The 21757-nt window shown below is 38.7% G+C and overlaps 1 protein-coding gene across 2 annotated transcripts in view; it reads right to left on the reverse strand.

Moving 5' to 3' along the window:
- LOC145688044 (adenine DNA glycosylase-like) overlaps positions 1-21757 on the reverse strand; it is a 68267-nt gene that overhangs the window by 4371 nt on the left and 42139 nt on the right. For both annotated transcript variants that reach the window (XM_081761742.1, XM_081761743.1), the window contains exon 10: positions 19604-19673. In XM_081761742.1, the coding sequence (XP_081617868.1) occupies positions 19641-19673 (33 nt within the window). In that variant the 3' untranslated portion in view covers positions 19604-19640. The remainder of the gene's footprint in view (positions 1-19603; positions 19674-21757) is intronic.

Raw genomic sequence — 21757 nt, forward strand, 5'->3', positions numbered from 1 at the left:
AATGTGTTTTGTGCGATATCCCGATCATCTGTTTACGGGCTATTCTTCTTTAATGGAAACACGGTTAACAGTAAGCAGTATCTCGCTATGTTACAAAACTGGTTGTTTCCTAGGCTGCTTGAAGACAACTTCATTTTTCAACAAGACGGGGCACCCCCTCACTGGAGTCGCCAAGTGCGTGGATATCTGAATGAAACTCTACCGAACCGTTGGATTGGTCGTCAAGGAGCTAGCTACTTATCATGTCTCAGCTGGCCTCCACGGTCACCGGATTTGACACTCTGTGACTTCTTCCTGTGGGGTTTCGTTAAAGACAACGTTTATGTACCACCACTCCCATAGAATCTGGAAGAGTTGAAGAACCGGATCCGTACTGCCATAACATCAGTGACGCAGGATATGCTTGCCCGAGTATGGGAGGAATTTGAGTATCGATGTGATATTGTTCGTGTCGCTGATGGAGGACATATTGAATATCTGTAATTTGAACTTTGAATTGTAATTTGAACTTGAGAGGTTCGTAAATATGTGTGCAAAATTTCATATTCGTATGGCTTAAAATTTAATAAATATATGCATTCGAAATACGTATATTCTTTTTGGAACAGGGTGTACTTTCTAAAAGATGGATGATGCATATATTGATATTATTCATAACCTTTTCGAAACATATCAACATTTCAATAATAAAAGCTTACGATGAACATTTGGCGTTGCCAATTATATTACTACACCTTAAAGGACACAGTAACATAAAATAAGAAGAAAACAAGCCGAGGTAAACCGAATTCAAAAGCTTACAGCGTGCCACGTTCTGGAACATAGTCTCTGTTGCTAAGCCGAACCTGTCTCTGACCGAGATCGGCCAGCAAATATAGCGATTTTTATCCCTCAAACGACGGGCTACTTGTCCACCAAAATTTCGTTTAGATCCGATCAGTATTTACCGAGAAATAAAGTACCATATACAAGCAAAGTCAGGTAAGTCAAATGTGGACACACATTCTGCTGGGGAAGAAGAGGTTTATCCCCACTCTTAAATAGAATGATTGTGTGAGTCATTCGTTCTGGTAGTGCAGGTATTTTCTTAGCCCTAGTCTGAGTGGGGTTGGGTGGTTTCAACGGGTTTCACAGATCATGAGTTGGACTTCATCGGGTTATGGTCTTATCGTAAAATTCGGTATCTTGTGATGTCAGCACAACTTCTGACATCAAAACAGGGATGTGAGCTTGTCTTAAAACACTTCGGTGCTAACACTGGAGGTACTGGTAGATTCTCACGTGCTAGGGCTCCATCAGTAGCTATAAAAGAGGGATGATGGGCTTTGGTCCATCGCTGTTGATAAGAAAGGATCCATCCCTTTTACATGGGAGAAGGAAATGCGCTTCACCTTGAAGGCAGATATGTAATCGAGGGTGTACGGACGTATACCCAAAATTTTATGATTCAGCAAATGTACACACTATGTAGGTATACGCTGAAAATGGAATACATACTCTCCTTGTTTGCTTTGTGATCAATGTTGATTTTCTCAACATACATTTTTATCAAAGCTGGTGCCTTCCATTTCAACTCAGGCAATAAATAAATAAACAAATAAATAAAATAAAATAAAATAAAATTGTACCATCACATCTTAGATATTGTTGAAACTTTTTTTTTATAGCAAATAGACATGTTTTTAAGAGACCCATATATTTTTGTTTTGTCGAAAAAAAACAAGAAAAAAAAACTTCCCACCAAGTAATCGGCCATCAAAGACGGGGAGTACAATTTATGAATTGTAAAAGACATGGAAAATGGTCAACTTTGGAGCTCCACCATTCAACTACGGAGACAGGTAGAGTTATAATTCTTGTTGTGGTATGTACATAGGTATATAAATAAACTATATTTTATTATAGTTTAGTTTGCGCATGCGTATCTTTTTGTACATAAATTAACAAATGAATGTCAATTTATCTGAAAAGTCGAAGTTTGCAAAGTCTTTTCGAGCACTTACGGTTCGAATTTTAAAATTCTGTTTTCACGGTTGGTAAAACCTAGTTATCCGCTTTCCGAAAATAAAATGTATCGTTTCTGTGTGCAAACGTTTCGTCGCAGAAAATTCGAGAAATTGTCGAATTTTCAAAAATCGCCATTTTCGGGCGCTATTTTCTCAAAAACGCCATTTTTTAAAAATTCTGAAATTTTGTCAGATGGTTCAATATTACATGAGTAATAAACACACCAAATACCATTCTCGACCAATGCTTTATGAATTAACTACAGCTTTTAGAAGTTAGCGAAGTTTCGTTAACTTTGGTGTCACAGTTGGCAACACTGGAAACAATCAACGTGCAACAATTTGATGATGTTTATGATTCACATTCATTAAATAACGAACAAAAGTTGTTTCTTGATAAAAAAAAAAAAAAAAAAAAAAATGCTCTCTGAAATATTAAAATGAGCCTTCCCCTTTACTCATCCGTTTTCTTAAACCGAAGTAATCTGAGATGGAAATTACGATTACGAAGTACACAAATTTTAAGTTCACCTACTTAAAATGGTTTTCGGAAACAAAATTTCACTGTTTCTTTCTTTCTTTTTTTTCACATGAACCAATCATTTGCTTGCTTGGTGTCTTCTTCGCTAACAGCATGTAACCGTGCAGATGCTCCAATAACTGTTGGTGCACTCACAACTCGTAGCACATTGCCGGTCACACAACATTTATTTTCACTTCTCTTATGCTCTTCTGGAAACCTGTATCCTGATGAAGGTCTATGCGGAAGCATAAACAGCACTTCAACTTCACGTAATTCATGATATATTCATAATATTTCTGCTACCCACTACTGGTTATCAAATATGCATGTAACAAAAGTTTCTTTTTGCAGACTTCTTAAATCTACTCTTTGATTTTGGGGGAAGCATGAAGTTAGTTCATGGTGACCCGTTACTGCCATACAAACTTCGCTATTTTCCGAAAGCCAAAGATGACTTCGTTGCATACCAGTTACCGGTCGCACACTTTTTCATTCTTTTATTATTATTATTATTATTATTATTATTATTATTATTATTATTATTATTATTATTTTCGGGAATTGTCGAATTTAGTTCCAGGCAACAAAGCGAGAGTAATACCCAGAGTTTGTACTTACACTATACTCACGAATTCTACTTACACTATACTTAGACACACAAGTTTTAATAATGTGTGTCTGTTTTTGCCTAAGATTATGCCGCGTTGACATATTCTTTACAACCCCCCGAATACCGTCGCAGAGACTCTTGCATGGCCGGTTTCACTGCAAAACAACTGCTTTATCGGACCTGTCTGCATCTCGAACATCCGAAAGCGATTTTTAAAGTGGGATCCAGCACCGTCAGAAATCACGGACAACGTTTGGGAAATTGTAGACACTTATTTTCACGTATTCAAACCTTTTTTCTACAACTTATATTTTCGTTTTTCTTCGAGCATTTTTAGAATCTTGTCTATGGCTATGAGTACATGAGCCGAATCATGTGTTTTGTGGTCGCTTATTACAACAAAACTGTCAGTTGTTTCATAATAATATACCACTGCCATAAAGATGGAAATTTGCTCGTTTTTCCGGTGATAACTCTGAATTTCACTTTGCAGAATAACAGTCCAGTTTTCAGCGAAGTCCACATGAAGTAAAATAGAATTTGTATCTCGAAATTTTATACGATGCCTTTCGGTAGCAATTAATTCTCTTTGGATTTTCTTGATGTAGTTATGAATTACAATTCTTACAGTTAAACCAGCAATGCACGATACGAAAACAGAAAGTGGCACAGGATTTTTTTTTTTTTTTAAACGAGATCATTGTTTTTCCATATGGCATACGTAACACTTTCATTTTCATCAGGATCAATAATTAAAGACTCCACACTTATTCCATCCACTCCAGGACATTCACCATATTCTTGAAGACAGCTGTCATTTTCTACGGAACATACTACTAAAGAAGATAGGCCAATCATGACAGCTTCAATACAAGCTGTACCTTTGATTTCTTGCAACGCAGTAGTAGCTAACTTAAAATTTGCACGATACACACACACACACACACTTCCCTCGCAGGTTGCGGACTGACCCACTTTGGTCGAATACTATAAAATTTCGAGTGACCCGTTCTTATGCTCGGATTGTTCTGTTTAAAAAGTACGTAAATTTCTTTGATGGAACCCCTAAGAAAACGTTTCGATTTTTTAACTTTTTGTCTATTTTCGATCACTGTAATGACATCGCACTTATTTGGACTTCGTCTGGAGCATTCCAAATCATCCTGAAGTAATAGTTCAAGCTTTTTATAGATCATCACAATTTATTGGATGGCTGTTTCAAGTAAACTTAAAATTTGAGTGTTTCGTAATCGTCATTTCCACCTCAGATTATTTCGGTTTAAGAAAACGGATGAGTAGGGGGAGGATCATTTTACTATTTCAGAGCATTTTTGATCAAAATAATAAAGAGCAGTCAGGAAAACCTTTTATTTTTCATTTAATGAATGCGAACCACAAACATCATCAAATTGTTGCACTTTGATTGTTTAAAGTGTTGCCAACTCTGACACCAAAGTTAACGAAACTTCGCTAACTTCTAAAGGCTGTAGTTAATTCATAAAGCATTGGTCGAGAATGGTATTTGGTGTGTTTATTATTCATGTAATGTTGAACCATCTGACAAAATTTCAGAATTTTTAAAAAATGGCGTTTTTGAGAAAATAGCGCCCGAAAATGGCGATTTTTGAAAATTCGACAATTTCTCGAATTTTCTGCGACGAAACGTTTGCACACAGAAGCGATACATTTTATTTTCGGAAAGCGGATAACTAGGTTTTACCAACCGTGAAAACAGAATTTTAAAATTCGAACCGTAAGTGCTCGAAAAAAATTCGCAAACTTCGACTTTTCAGATAAACTGACGTTCATTTGTTAATTTATGTACAAAAAGATACGGGTGCGCAAACCAAACTATAATAAAATATAGTTTATTGATAATAAAATATAGTTATCTCTATGTACATAGCACAACAAGAATTATAACTCTACCTGTCTCCATAGCTGAGTGGTAGGGCTCCGAAGTTGACCATTTTCCATGTCTTCTATAATTCATAAATTGTACTCCCTGTCTTTGATGACCCATTACTTGGCGAGAATTTTTTTTTCGACAAAAAAAAGTCTCTTAAAAACATGTTTATTTGCTATAAAAAAGTTTCAACAATATCTGAGATAATGAAGGTACATGCTCTGCCTGAATTGAAATGGAAGGCGCCAGCTATTGAAAGAATTCACCAAAGAAGTCCTCAAAAATTAAAATTTTATATATGTACGATTTTTAAATCTGGAAATTTAACATAAGAATATTGTAACCTTTAAAGGTTCTAGATTAAATCAAAAGAGGTTCCCTATTTTAACCTGTGACATAATCATGAGCGCTAAATTTTAAGACTTTATTTCAATTTAGTGGCAGAATTCTAATCACTAGCGTCTCTCCATTGGCCACGTTTATTACGTTCTTAGAATTATATACGTCATTTTACTATGGATGTAAATAAAATGAAAATAAATCTTTGACTTTTACGTCCCACTATTATGCCAGCTAGGCTAAAGGAGACGGTGATGATGAGAAATGAATGAAATGGAATGAAGGAAGTGGCAGGAAACGGGAGAACCCCGAATAGACCCACGCACACGATGTTTGTCCACCACACAGTTCACTTAGCGCGAGCTGGGATAGAAGCAAGGACCCCATGCACCAGAGGTGAACGCTCTACCAATTAGCCACCGCGACCCCGAACTATGGATGTATTGGGCTCCTTTGTCGAACAGATTAAACATACTTTAGTATTTCGACAATATGCATACGCTGAATAGAAAAGGAAAAAATGTAGTGGCAACACTGCTGTCACATGAGAGGTGTGAGTTGCATTCTCACATATATTAGGTAGTAATGGAAGGTAAGACGAGAAAGTGTGACAAGTGGAAACAGTTGTGTGTTATGCAGTTAAATACTAGTGTCCTGAAGTAAAGGAAAAATTTCAAATGTCCTAAACGCGATGTTTACGGAAGTGAATAACGTGCGCGAATCAAAGGTAAAGTGGCACGTGCTTGGAGTGCACAGACTGTTTATAAAACTATATGGTGAAGAAGCGTTGTCATATCGAGTAGTGTCGCATGGCGTTTCTTTACTCCATGATCTAGTATTTTGACTGGATAAGACAACTGTTTCTACTCGCCACACTTGCTCGAGGTGTGTGAAATAAAATCCCAAGTACAAGACTGCAGACGTAGCATAACACCTGAAAGTGAGCCAGATTACAGCTATCAGGTATCTGCATCAAGTAAACTATCATGGGAGAGAGCTCTAAACTCCTGCTTATCACAGCCAATAGTGTATAAATAAGGTTTACTAAATATTGTTTATGAAATGAAAACTATGTAATAACTCGTTACTGCATTAGAATGCGTACAGCATAATAACTTTTCCTGCAAAATACATTTTTTTTCTGTAATTTGACCAGTTTTCAATAGAACCAATAAACAAATTTCACTGTACATTAACTACAGTATTAAATTTCTTATATGTACACAGGTGTTTGAAAACAACACCGACAACGTTTTAGAGGTGATTCCTGACACCAGTGTAAAACAAAAGGTATAAACCAACCTGGGTGCACAAATACTTCCTTCCGGAGTTAGGTGCCGAAAACATGAAAAAATTTACTTTAAAGCTACATAGCTCCAAAACTACGAAACCTAACGTAGTCGGGTCAAGACTTTACTTAGGAACTAATATGTATGCTATACAAAAATACATATTTCAGAATCCTAAGGTACTCACGCAACAATTTTTATACAGGGAGTTTGGTTACGGGTATATAATTTGAAGTACTCACCAACTACCTCTACAAAAATTGTTGCGGAAGTACCGCAGGATTGTGAAACTTGGAAATTTGGATAGGGCATATACTAGTTCCGAATTGAAGTCTTTACCCGACTACGGTAGGTTCCAAATTTACGTCCATTCAGACAGCCCCCCCCACCTTGTCAAAATTAGACGAAAATGGTGTCAATCGTTTGTGCATCGTTTGTGCAGAAATGTGCAACACAAATTTTCGTTTGTGCAACAATGAACAATGAGCTAGAGCGAAAACAAAGTGGGGGGCTGTCTAAACGGTAGCCCCCCACCTTGTCAAAATTAGTCGAAAATGGTGTCAATCGTTTGTGCATCGTTTGTGCAGAAATGTGCAACACAAATTTTCGTTTGTGCAACAATGAACAATGAGCTAGAGCGAAAACAAAGTGGGGGGGCTGTCTAAATGGTAGCCCCCCCACCTTGTCAGAATAAGTCGAAAATGGTGTCAATCGTTTGTGCATCGTTTGTGCAGAAATGTGCAACACAAATTTTCGTTTGTGCAACAATGAACAATGAGCTAGAGCGAAAACAAAGTGGCGCCTGTCTAAACAGTAGCCCCCCCACCTTGTCAAAATTGGTCGAAAATGGTGTCACACGTTTGTGCAGAAATTTGCAACACAAATTTTCGTTTGTGCAACAATGAACAATAAGCTAGAGCGAAAAACAAGCGAGGGCCTCTCTAAACGGTAGCCCCCACCCCTTGTCAAAATTAGTCGAAAATGGTGTCAATCCTTTGTGCAGAAACGTGCAACACAAATTTTCGTTTGTGCAACAACGAACAATGAGCTAGAGCGAAAACAAAGTGGGGGCTGTCTAAACGGTAGCCCCCCACCTTGTCAGAATTAGTCGAAAATGGTGTCAATCCTTTGTGCAGAAATGTGCAACACAAATTTTCGTTTGTGCAACAATGAACAATGAGCTAAAGCGAAAACAAAGTGGGGGGGCTGTCAAAACGGTAGCCCCCCACCTTGTCAAAATTGGTCGAAAATGGTGTCAATCGTTTGTGCATCGTTTGTGCAGAAATGTGCAACAAAAGTTTCGTTTGTGCAACAATGAACAATGGGCTAGAGCGAAAACAAAATGGGGGGCTATCTAAACGGCAGCTCCTCCACATTCTCAAAATTGGTCGAAAATGGTGTCAATCGTTTGTGAAGAAATGTGCAACACAAATTTTCTTTGTGCAACAATGAACAATGAGCTAGAGCGAAAACAAAGTAGGGGTCTGTCTAAACGGTAGCCCCCGCACCTTGTCAAAATATGTCGAAAATGGTGTCAATCGTTTGTGCATCGTTTGTGCAGAAATGTGCAACACAAATTTTCGTTTGTGCAACAATGAACAATGATCTAGAGCGAATACAAAGTGGGGCTGTCTAAACGGTAGCCCCCCACCTTGTCAGAATTAGTCGAAAATGGTGTCACACGTTTGTGCATCGTTTGTGCAGAAATTTGCAACACAAATTTTCGTTTGTGCAACAATGAACAATAAGCTAGAGCGAAAAACAAGCGAGGGCCTCTCTAAACGGTAGCCCCCACCCCTTGTCAAAATTAGTCGAAAATGGTGTCAATCGTTTGTGCAGAAATGTGCAACAAAAATTTTCATTTGTGCAACAATGAACAATGAGCTAGAGCGAAAACAAAGTGGGGCCGTCTAAACGGTAGCCCCCCCACCTTGTCAGAATTAGTCGAAAATGGTGTCAATCGTTTGTGCATCGTTTGTGCAAAAATGTGGAACACAAATTTTCGTTTGGCAACAATGAACAATGAGCTAGAGCGAAAAGAAAGTGGGGGGCTGTCTAAACGGTAGCCCCCCCACCTTGTCAAAATTGGTCGAAAATGGTGTCACACGTTTGTGCATCGTTTGTGCAGAAATTTGCAACACAAATTTTCGTTTGTGCAACAACGAGCAATGAGCTAGAGCGAAAACAAAGTGGGGTCTGTCTAAACGGTAGCCCCCCACCTTGTCAGAATTAGTCGAAAATGGTGTCAATCCTTTGTGCAGAAATGTGCAACACAAATTTTCGTTTGTGCAACAATGAACAATGAGCTAAAGCGAAAACAAAGTGTTGGCTGTCAAAACGGTAGCCCCCCACCTTGTCAAAATTGTTCGAAAATGGTGTCAATCGTTTTCTGCATCGTTTGTGCAGAAATGTGCAACACAAATTTTCGTTTGTGCAACAATGAACAATGAGCTAGAGCGAAAACAAAGTGGGGCCGTCTAAACGGTAGCCCCCCCACCTTGTCAGAATTAGTCGAAAATGGTGTCAATCGTTTGTGCATCGTTTGTGCAAAAATGTGGAACACAAATTTTCGTTTGGCAACAATGAACAATGAGCTAGAGCGAAAAAAAGCGGGGCTGTCTAAACGGTAGCCCCCCCAACCTTGCCCAAATTTGTCGAAAATGGTGTAACACGTTTGTGCATCGTTTGTGCAGAAATGTGCAACACAAATTTTCGTTTGTGCAACAATGAACAATGAGCTAGAGCGAAAACAAAGTGGGGCTGTCTAAACGGTAGCCCCCCACCTTGTCAGAATTAGTCGAAAATGGTGTCAATCCTTTGTGCAGAAATGTACAACACAAATTTTCGTTTGTGCAACAATGAACAATGAGCTAGAGCGAAAACAAAGTGGGGTGCTGTCTAAACGGTAGCCCCCCCACCTTGTCAAAATTGGTCGAAAATGGTGTCAATCGTTTGTGCATCGTTTGTGCAGAAATGTGCAACACAAATTTCGTTTGTGCAACAATGAACAAGGAGCTAGAGCGAAAAACAAGTGGGGGGCTGTCTAAACGGTAGCCCCCCACCTTGTCAGAATAAGTCGAAAATGGTGTCAATCGTTTGTGCAGCGTTTGTGCAGAAATGGGCAACACAAATTTTCGTTTGTGCAACAATGAACAATGAGCTAGAGCGAAAACAAAGTGGCGCCTGTCTAAACAGTAGCCCCCCCACCTTGTCAAAATTGGTCGAAAATGGTGTCAAACGTTTGTGCATTGTTTGTGCAACACAAATTTTCGTTTTGACAACAATGAACAATGAGCTAGAGCGAAAAACAAGTGAAAGACTCTCTAAACGGTAGCCCCCACCCCTTGTCAAAATTAGTCGAAAATGGTGTCAATCGTTTGTGCACCATTTGTGCAGAAATGAGCAACAAAAATTTTCGTTTGTGCAACAATGAACAATGAGCTAGAGCGAAAACAAAGTGGGGGCTGTCTAAACAGTAGCCCCCCACCTTCTCAAAATTGGTCGAAAATGGTGTCACACGTTTGTGCAACAATGAAGAATGAGCTAGAGCGAAAAGAAAGTGGTGGCTGTCTAAACGGTAGCCCCCCACCTTGTCAAAATTGGTCGAAAATGGTGTCACACGTTTGTGCAGAAATGTGCAACACAAATTTTCGTTTGTGCAACAATAAACAATGAGCTAAAGCGAAAACAAAGTGGGGGCTGTCAAAACTGTAGCCCCAACCTTCTAAAAGTTGGTCGAAAATGGTGTCAATTGTTTGTGCCGAAATGTGCAACACAAATTTTCGTTTGTGCAACAATGAAAAATGAGCTAGAGCGAAAAGAAAGTGGGGGCTGTCTAAACGGTAGCCCCCCCACCTTGTCAAAATATGTCGAAAGTGGTGTCTATCCTTTGTGCAGAAATGTGCAACACAAATTTTCGTTTGTGCAACAATGAACAATGAGCTAGCGCGAAAACAAAGTGAGGGCTGTCTAATAGGTAGCCCCCAACCTTTTAAAAATTGATCGAAAATGGTGTCAATTGTTTGTGCATCTTTTGTGCAGAAATGTGGAACACAAATTTTCGTTTGTGCAACAATGAACAATCAGCTAGAGAGAAAACAAAGTGGGGACTGTCTAAACGGTAGCCCCGTACCTTGTCAAAATTGGTCAAAAAGGTATCAATTGTTTGTGCATCGTTTGTGCAGACATGTGGAACACAAATTTTCATTTGTGCAACCATGAACAATGAGCTAGAACGAAAACAAAGTGGGGGGCCTGTCTAAACGATAGCCCCCCACCTTGTCAAAATTGGTCGAAAATGGTGTCAATCGTTTGTGCATCGTTTGTGCAAAAATGTGCAACACAAATTTTCGTTTGTGCAACAATGAACAATGAGCTAGAGCGAAAACAATGAGGGGCTGTCTAAACGGTAGACCTTCCTTGTCAAAATTGGTCGAAAATGGTGTCAATCGTTTGTGCATCGTTTGTGCAGAAATGTGCAACAAAAGTTTCGTTTGTGCAACATGAATAATGAGCTAGAGCGAAAACAAAATGCGGGGCTGTCTAAACGGTGGCTCCTCCACCTTCTCAAAATTCGTCGAAAATGGTGTCTATCGTTTGTGAAGAAATGTGCAACACAAATTTTCGTTTGTACAACACTAAACAAAGATCTAGAGCGAAAAATAATTGGGGGCGGTCTAAACGGTAGCCCCCCACCTTGTCAAAATTGGTCGAAAATGGTGCCAATCGTTTGTGCAGAAATGTGCAACAAAAGTTTCGTTTGTGCAACAATGAACAATGGGCTAGAGCGAAAACAAAATGGGGGCTGTCTAAACGGTAGCTCCTCCACATTCTCAAAATTGGTCGAAAATGGTGTCAATCGTTTGTGAAGAAATGTGCAACACAAATTTTCGTTTGTACAACACTAAACAAAGATCTAGAGCGAAAAATAATTGGGGGCGGTCTAAACGGAAGTACCCCCACCTTGTCAAAATATGTCGAAAGTGTTGTCAATCCTTGGTGCAGAAATGTGCAACACAAATTTTCGTTTGTGCAACAATGAACAATGAGCTAAAGAGAAAACAAAGTGGGGGGCTGTCAAAGCGGTAGCCCTCCCACCTTGTCAAAATTGGTCGAAAATGGTGCCAATCGTTTGTGCATCGTTTGTGCAGAAATGTGCAACAAAAGTTTCGTTTGTGCAACAATGAACAATGGGCTAGAGCGAAAACAAAATGGGGGGCTGTCTAAACGGTAGCTCCTCCACATTCTCAAAATTGGTTGAAAATGGTGTCAATCGTTTGTGAAGAAATGTGCAACACAAATTTTCCTTTGTATAACACTAAACAATGAGCTAGAGCGAAAAATAAGTGGGGGCGGTCTAAACGGTAGTCCCCCCATCTTGTCAAAGTATGTCGAAAGTGGTGTCAATCGTTTGTGCAGAAATGTGCAACACAAATTTTCGTTTGTCTAACAATGAACAATGAGGTAGAGTGAAAACAAAGTAAGGGGCTGTCTAAACGGTAAACCCCCCCACCTTGTCAAAAATGGTCGAAAATGATGTCAATCGATTGTGCATCGTTTGTGCAGAAATGTGCAACACAAATTTTCGTTTGTGCAACAATGAACAATGAGCTAGAGCGAAAACAAAGTGGGGGGATGTCTAAACGGTAGCTCCCCACCTTGTCAGAATTAGTCGAAAATGGTGTCAATGGTTTGTGCAGAAATGTGCAACACAAATTTTCATTTGTGCAACAATGAACAATGAGGTAGAACGAAAACAAAGTGGGGGCTGTCTAAACGGTATCCCCCACCTTGTCAAAATTGGTCGAAAATGGTGTCAAACGTTTGTGCATCGTTTGTGCAGAAATGTGCAACACAAATTTTTGTTTGTGCAACAATGAACAATGAGCTAGAGCGAAAACAATGAGAGGATGTCTAAACGGTAGACCTCCCTTGTCAGAATTAGTCGAAAATGGTGTCAATCTTTTGTGCATCGTTTGTGCAGAAATGTGCAACAAAAGTTTCGTTTGTGCAACAATGAATAATGAGCTAGAGCGAAAACAAAATGCGGGGCTGTCTAAACGGTAGCTCCTCCACCTTCTCAAAATTCGTCGAAAATGGTGTCTATCGTTTGTGCAGAAATGTGCAACACAAATCTTCGTTTGTACAACACTAAACAAAGATCTAGAGCGAAAAATAATTGGGGGCGGTCTAAACGGTAGTCCCCCCACCTTGTCAAAATATGTCGAAAGTGGTGTCAATCTTTTCTGCAGAAATGTGCAACACAAATTTTCGTTTGTGGAACAATGAACAATGAGCTAGAGTGAAAACAAAGTAAGGGGCTGTCTAAACGGTAACCCACCCACCTTGTCAAAAATGGTCGAAAATGGTGTCAATTGTTTCTGCATCGTTTGTGCAGAAATGTGCAACACAAATTTTCGTTTGTGCAACAATGAACAATGAGCTAGAACCAAAATAAAGTGGGGAGCTGTCTAAATGTTAGCTTCCACCTTGTCAAAATTGGTCAAAAATCGTTTGAATTGTTTGTGAATTTTCTGTTCCTAAATGTGGAAGACAAATTTTCGTTTTTGCGACTATGTATAATGAGCTTGAGGAGAAATAAAGTGGGAGCAGTCTATGCGGTACCCCCCACCTTGTCAAAATCAATCCAAAATGATGTCGATCGTTTGTGCAGCAATATGCATTAGAAATTTTCGTTTGTGCAAGAATGAACAAAGAGAAAATGGGGCTGTCTAAACGGTAGGTTGCGCCTTTTCAAAATTGGTCGGAAATTATTTTAATCGTTTGTTCATCGTTTATGCAAAAATTTGCAACACAATTTTTTTTGCAACATTGAACGATTACAAAAATAAACTTGTTGCTGTCTTATCTGGCTTTCCAATTTGCCCTAACCAGTTACGATGATTTCAGTTGTTGGAGCATTGTTGCGTTAATAATTATTGTCAAATTGTACAATAATAAGAATAATTCTTGATTATAATTTTTTGTTTCATTGTTTAGTTAATTATTTATTTTAATTGAGCTTTGTTTGGAAATTAAATTTATTTTAAGATGTTCTAATATTCTGAAATTATTTCTTGACTTCCAATCAATATTGGTAAAATGTGATACAACTGAAGACTAGAATAGAACTTAGTAAACATAGAAATTAGAATTAGAAATAAATAATATTTATCGTAGTGTGTGATTGTGGGTTAAAATCTAACCCTGTCGTTCATCAACTATCAAGAATATGTTATCGTATCAGAAAGTGTTTTAGTAATCTAAAAAAAATGTTGTTCCAAGAAAGTTAACATATTCAAAGAAAATTATTTGCACAGAGGAAATTCTCTCTTTACACTATCGTAATATCTTCTTTACAAACGATTGACACGATTTTCGACGAATCTTGAGAAGGTGGGGGTCTACCGTTTAGACAGGCCCCTCACTGGGTTTTTGCTATAGCTGAGTGTTCATTGTTGCAGAAATGAACATTTGTGTTACACCTTTCTGCACAAACGATGCACAACCGACTGGCACCATTTTCGACCAATTTTCACAAGTTGGGGGCTACGGTTTAGATAGGCATCACTTTGTTTTCGCCCTAGCTATTTGTTCATTGTTGAACAAACGAAAATTTGTATTGCACATTTCTGCACAAACGATGCACAAACTTTTGATAACATTTTCGACCAATGTAGTGAAAGTGGGGACGCTAACATTTAGACCGCTATCCACTTTGTTTTGGTTTTAGCTCACTGTTCCTTTGTTGCACAAACGAAAATTTGTGCTGTACATATTTGGGCAAACTATGCACAAACGTTTGACACCATTTTCGACCAATTTTCCAAGGTGGTGACCTACCGTTTAGACATCCCCCGCTTTATTTTCGCTGTAGATCAATGTTCATTGTTGAGTAAACGAAAATTTGTGTTGCACATTTCTGCACAAACGATGCACAAACGTTTGACACCATTTTCGACATATTTTGACAAGGTGGGGGGCTACCGTTTAGACCGCCCCCACTTATTTTTCGCTCTAGCTCATTTTTTAGTGTTGTACAAACGAAAATTTGTGCTGCAGATTTCTTCACAAACGATTGACACCATTTTTGACCAATTTTGACAAGGTGGGGGGGCTACTGTTTAGACAGGCGCCACTTTGTTTTCGCTCTAGCTCATTGTTCATTGTTGCACAAACGAAAATTTGTGTTGCACATTTCTGCACAAACGATGCACAAACGATTGACACCATTTTCGACTTATTCTGACAAGGTGGAGGGGCTACCATTTAGAAAGCCCCCCACTTTGTTTTCGCTCTAGCTCATTGTTCATTGTTGCACAAACGAAAATTTGTGTTGCACATTTCTGCACAAACGATTGACACAATTTTCGACCGATTTTGACAAGGTGGGGGGCTACCGTTTAGATAGCCCCCCACTTTGTTTTCGCTCTAGCTCATTGTTCATTGTTGCACAAACGAAAATTTGTGTTGCACATTTCTGCACAAACGATGCACAAACGATTGACACCATTTTCGACCAATTTTTACAAGGTGGGGGGGCTACCGTTTAGACAGCCCCCACTTTGTTTTCGCTCTAGCTCGTTGTTCATTGTTGCACAAACGAAAATTTGTGTTGCACATTTCTGCACAAAGCATTGACACCATTTTCGACTAATTCTGACAAGGTGGGGGGGCTACCGTTTATACAGCCCCCACTTTGTTTTCGCTCTAGCTCATTGTTCATTGTTGCACAAACGAAAATTTGTGTTGCACATTTCTGCACAAAGGATTGACACCATTTTCGACTAATTTTGACAGTGGGTGGGGGCTACCGTTTAGAGAGCCCCTCACTTGTTTTTCGCTCTAGCTCATTGTTCATTTTTGCACAAACGAAAATTTGTGTTGCACATTTCTGCAGAAACGATGCACAAACGTTTGACATCATTTTCGACCAATTTTGACAAGGTGGGGGGCTACCGTTTAGACAGCCCCCCACTTTGTTTTCGCTCTAGCTCGTTGTTCATTGTTGCACAAACGAGAATTTGTGTTGCACATTTCTGCACAAACAATGCACAAACGATTGACACCATTTTTGACTAATTTTGACAGTGGGTGGGGGCTACCGTTTAGAGAGCCCCTCACTTGTTTTTCGCTCTAGCCCATTGTTCATTGTTGCACAAACGAAAATTTGTGTTGCACATTTCTGCACAAACGATGCAGAAACGATTGACACCATTTTCGACTTATTCTGACAAGGTGGGGGCTACCGTTTAGACAGACCCCCACTTTGTTTTCGCTCTAGCTCATTGTTCATTGTTGCACAAACGAAAATTTGTGTTTCACATTTCTGCACAAAGGATTGACACCATTTTCGACTAATTCTGACAAGGTGGGGGCTACCGTTTAGACAGCCGCACTTTGTTTTCCCTCTAGCTCATTGTTCATTGTTGCACAAACGAAAATTTGTGTTGCACATTTCTGCACAAACGATGCACAAACGATTGACACCATTTTCGACCAATTTTGACAAGGTGGGGGGGCTACTGTTTAGACAGCCGCCACTTTGTTTTCGCTCTAGCTCATTGTTTATTGCTGCACAAACGAAAATTTGTGTTGCACATTTCTGCACAAACGTGTGACACCATTTTCGACCAATTTTGACAAGGTAGGGGGGCTACCGTTTAGACAGCCCCCACTTTGTTTTCGCTCTAGCTCATTCTTCATTGTTGCACAAACGAAAATTTGTGTTGGACATTTCTGCACAAACGATGCACAAACGTGTGACACCATTTTCGACCAATTTTGAGAAGGTGGGGGGCTACTGTTTAGACAGCCCTTACTTTGTTTTCGCTCTAGCTCATTGTTCATTGTTGCACAAACGAAAATTTTTGTTGCTCATTTCTGCACAAATGATGCACAAACGATTGACACCATTTTCGACTAATTTTGACAAGGGGTGGGGGCTACCGTTTAGAGAGCCTTTCACTTGTTTTTCGCTCTAGCTCATTGTTCATTGTTGCACAAACGAAAATTTGTGTTGCACATTTCTGCACAAACGATGCACAAACGTTTGACATCATTTTCGACCAATTTTGACAAGGTGGGGGGGCTACCATTTAGACAGCCCCCCCACTTTGTTTTCGCTCTAGCTCATTGTTCATTGTTGCACAAACGAAAATTTGTGTTGCACATTTCTGCACAAACGATGCACAAACGATTGACACCATTTTCGACTTATTCTGACAAGGTGGAAAGTACCGTTTAGACAGCCCCCCACTTTGTTTTCGCTCTAGCTCATTGTTCATTGTTGCACAAACGAAATTTGTGTTGCACATTTCTGCACAAACGATTGACACCATTTTCGACAAATTTTGACAAGGTGCGGGGGCTACCGTTTAGACAGCACCCCACTTTGTTTTCGCTCTAGCTCATTGTTCATTGTTGCACAAACGAAAATTTGTGTTGCACATTTCTTCACAAACGATTGACACCGTTTTCGACCAATTTTGAGAATGTGGAGGAGCTACCGTTTAGACAGCCCCCCCCCTTTTGTTTTCGCTCTAGCCCATTGTTCATTGTTGCACAAACGAACCTTTGTTGCACATTTCTGCACAAACGATGCAGAAAACGATTGACATCATTTTCGAACAATTTTGACAAGGTTGGGGGGCTACCGTTTTGAGAGCCAACACTTTGTTTTCGCTTTAGCTCATTGTTCATTGTTGCACAAACGAAAATTTGTGTTGCACATTTCTGCACCAAGGATTGACACCATTTTCGACTAATTCTGACAAGGTGGGGGTCACCGTTTAGACAGCCCCCACTTTGTTTTCGCTCTAGCTCATTGTTCGTTGTTGCACAAACGAAAATTTGTGTTGCACATTTCTGCACAAACGATGCACAAACGTGTGACACCATTTTCGACCAATTTTGGCAAGGTTGGGGGGGCTACCGTTTAGAGAGCCGCTCACTTGTTTTTCGCTCTAGCTCATTGTTCATTGTTTCACAAACGAAAATTTGTGTTGTACATTTCTGCACAAAGGATTGACACTATTTTCGACTAATTCTGACAAGGTGGGGGGGCTACCGTTTAGACAGCCCCACTTTGTTATCGCTCTAGCTCATTGTTCATATTTGCACAAACGAAAATTTCTGTTGCACATTTCTGCACAAACGATGCACAAACGTGTGACACCATTTTCGACCAATTTTGGCAAGGTTGGGGGGGCTACCGTTTAGACAGCCCCACTTATTTTTCGCTCTAGCTCATTGTTCATTGTTGCCAAACGAAAATTTGTGTTCCACATTTTTGCACAAACGATGCACAAACGATTGACACCATTTTCGACTAATTCTGACAAGGTCGGGGGGCTACCGTTTAGACAGCCCCACTTTGTTTTCGCTCTAGCTCATTGTTCATTGTTGCACAAACGAAAATTTGTGTTGCACATTTCTGCACAAACGATGCACAAACGATTGACACCATTTTCGACATATTTTGACAAGGTGGGGGGCTACCGTTTAGACAGACCCCCACTTTGTTTTCGCTCTAGCTCATTGTTCATTGTTGCACAAACGAAAATTTGTGTTGCACATTTCTTCACAAACGATTGACACAATTTTCGACCAATTTTGAGAATGTGGAGGAGCTGCCGTTTAGATAGCCCCCATTTTGTTTTCGCTCTAGCCCATTGTTCATTGTTGCACAAACGAAACTTTTGTTGCACATTTCTGCACAAACGATGCACAAACGATTGACACCATTTTCGACCAATTTTGACAAGGTGGGGGGCTACCGTTTTGACAGCCCCCCACTTTGTTTTCGCTTTAGCTCATTGTTCGTTGTTGCACAAACGAAAATTTGTGTTGCACATTTCTGCACAAAGGATTGACACTATTTTCGACTAATTCTGACAATGTGGGGGGCTACCGTTTAGACAGCCCCCACTTTGTTTTCGCTCTAGCTCATTGTTCGTTGTTGCACAAACGAAAATTTGTGTTGCACATTTCTGCACAAACGATGCACAAACGTGACACCATTTTCGACCAATTTTGACAAGGTGGGGGGGCTACTGTTTACACAGGCGCCACTTTGTTTTCGCTCTAGCTCATTGTTCATTGTTGCACAAACGAAAATTTGTGTTGCACATTTCTGCACAAACGATTGACACCATTTTCGACTTATTCTGAGAAGGTGGGGGGGCTACCATTTAGACAGCCCCCACTTTGTTTTCGCTCTAGCTCATTGTTCATTGTTGCACAAACGAAAATTTGTGTTGCACATTTCTGCACAAACGATGCACAAACGATTGACACCATTTTCGACCAATTTTGACAAGGTGGGGGGGCTACCGTTTAGACAGCCCCCCCACTTTGTTTTCGGTCTAGCTCATTGTTCATTGTTGCACAAACGAAAATTTGTGTTGCACATTTCTGCACAAACGATGCACAAACGATTGACACCATTTTCGTCTAATTTTGACAAGGTGGGGGGGCTGTCTAAATGGACGTTCCAAATTTGGGAGCTATGGGCTTTAAAATTAATTTTTGATGTTTTCTGCAGCCTCTATCTCCGAAAGAAAGCATTTGTGCTCCCAGGTTGGTCTCTACTTTCTGTCTTAACTTGGTGTCAGGAATCATCTCTAAAACGTTGTCGGTAATGTTTCGAAACTTCCATATACATGTATATATACAGTATATATATAAAGAATTCATCTTCTCAAATAAGGAATATGCTGCACACTATACAAATTTGATATAATAGGACCTCCATGAAACCAATAATTGCCTAAATTGAGCTTAAAATCGTCATCCAAATAAATTTTACTTTATATATATATATATATATATATATATATATTTCTTTGTATAGTTTCACATCGTGTGTTTAAATTGTCATGCATACATGTATTTTTTTCTAACACTTTGAATTTAATAACAAGTATATACCTCATCAATTGTTCTCAGTTCTTACTTCGAGGTATCTTCATTCGGCTCTCTTCCGCTTTCTCGTAAACCCCTATAAATTGAAATATCACTTTATCACAAGAAGAATATACATGCTTTCAGTTATATACATTATACTCTTGAGAATGGTTTTAAATATAATTTACTCATTTTTATTTGCAAAATTGATTCCGAATTCCGTAAGTGGATACGTACGTATAATATGTGATAAATTTTCTTAAACTTTCTTCATACAAATATACACCAGTATTAGAGTCGATTCACCAATACTCAATTTCATTCACGAAGCATTTAACGCTAGCATATATTTTCCATTATAATTATTACCATGTGTATATCTAGAATGTCAAAATACAAATCTAATATTTACACTTTTCAGTCCTATTATGCCAAAGTATCTAAATATTTAAAAGAAACACAAGTACTGTACCTACAAATATATATAATCTACAAATCACTACTCGTTCTAGCCTGAACTTATATACAATCAAAAATGGCAAAGCAAAATTAATAGTAACATTAATAATATGACCGTTACAAATTCACGTACGTTGGACTTACTGACCGTACGGTTTAAGAAGGTCGAAGTTCACTGTTGCAGAAAAAGAAAAGCTATTAAATCTACCCCTGTGTCAAACTCAACATCTACCTCCTTAGCACCAAGCTGCTTTAAAATATATTCCGACATTTTAAAGATACATTATGGTATATAATGTTCCGATTTTTTTTTTTTTTTCACTAATTTTCCAAAGTCTATTGACCTTACAGAAGATCTTACCTCAGCAATTTTGGTAATTATTAATGGTATTTACTTTTCACATATTTTCGCGAAGAAACATGCAACAGCGTTCTTTTACTAAATCAATCAAGAAACAAAATGTTTGCTTGTTTATGTCTTACAAGCACTTAACAGGATCATGTAACGTACAATATTGTAAACTTCTTCACATACAATATTATAAATGTAAAACTAAACGAACCTTTTCCCACCATTTTCGTCTTTTAAGATGTATTCTTTGCTCTTTTTAATCTATCAATTGTGTACTCAACTTTCTCTTCTTCTCAGTTATTTTTTGTCGTTTTAACTTCTCTTATAAATATTCTAGTGTACCGACTCTTGGCACTTTTACATAATATATCGGCCTCCAAATTCTTCAATTCCTCCTACCTCTCGTACATCATAATAAATATATATTTAATATCTTTCAATGCACATTTTCAACGATAATAATTTATTGACTGAAAAGCCTCCTTCGACTGTCCCATTTCCATGTGAGTGATAGCTCAATGTCTACTAGTTTCCATAAATGATTGTATCCTACGTTGCCGCTATGAAACTTGTAAACCCAATTAAGTCTTACTTGGTCAGAACTTAAGAAGACTTATTGAAGTTTTGCAGTGGATGACTGGTAGGTGTACGGACATAGAGCTGCGATACCAGAAATTTTACCATTCACAATCTCGAATAAAATAGTAATTTAGCCATGCAACATTGTCTTTCTAGGGATAAATATTTACTATACACACAAGTTCATGGTTAGTCATCGAATATAACACAGAAATTCGGTACCGGATTATTGCAAGAAAGAAATATAGAACGGTATGGATTTGTGTCAAGTTTGTAGGGAAAGCCACATTCCAGATGGGTAAGCTATGCTCCGTGACTGGAAAGATGGGTGTTTTTGGTAAGCGTATAAAAAAGATATTCCACTTAGGCCAATCTTATCAGGGAAGAACCACTTACCTTATCTCCTTTCGAAATACTGATATTTTAAATCATCCAGAGAAAATTTCCAGTATGCAGAAGATAACTAATTATCCTGAATACAAATAAATTTGATCTTGGGTGCGGAAGATATATTACTTCTACTCACTAATCATTGACCATAAACTATATCCGAGTTTCGTTTAACGAAACAAAAAGTTTCACAATTGATCGTTGAAATACCGAACTTCTTAGAATGCTGTCACAAAACATTATCCAGTGGCGAATTATTTTGAAATCGAAATTTTAAACTTTCAAGTTACAATACACAAAATGCTACCGATTAGTAGAAGACAAGATTTATTTATGTAGAAAATATGCTCAGTTAGAACTTCTATACAACAATCTAAAATCCATATACTGTAACATAT

The sequence above is a fragment of the Thermobia domestica genome, chromosome 6 (assembly GCF_964235325.1).
Source record: "Thermobia domestica chromosome 6, izTheDome1.hap1.1, whole genome shotgun sequence".
NCBI classification, from domain to species: domain Eukaryota; kingdom Metazoa; phylum Arthropoda; class Insecta; order Zygentoma; family Lepismatidae; genus Thermobia; species Thermobia domestica.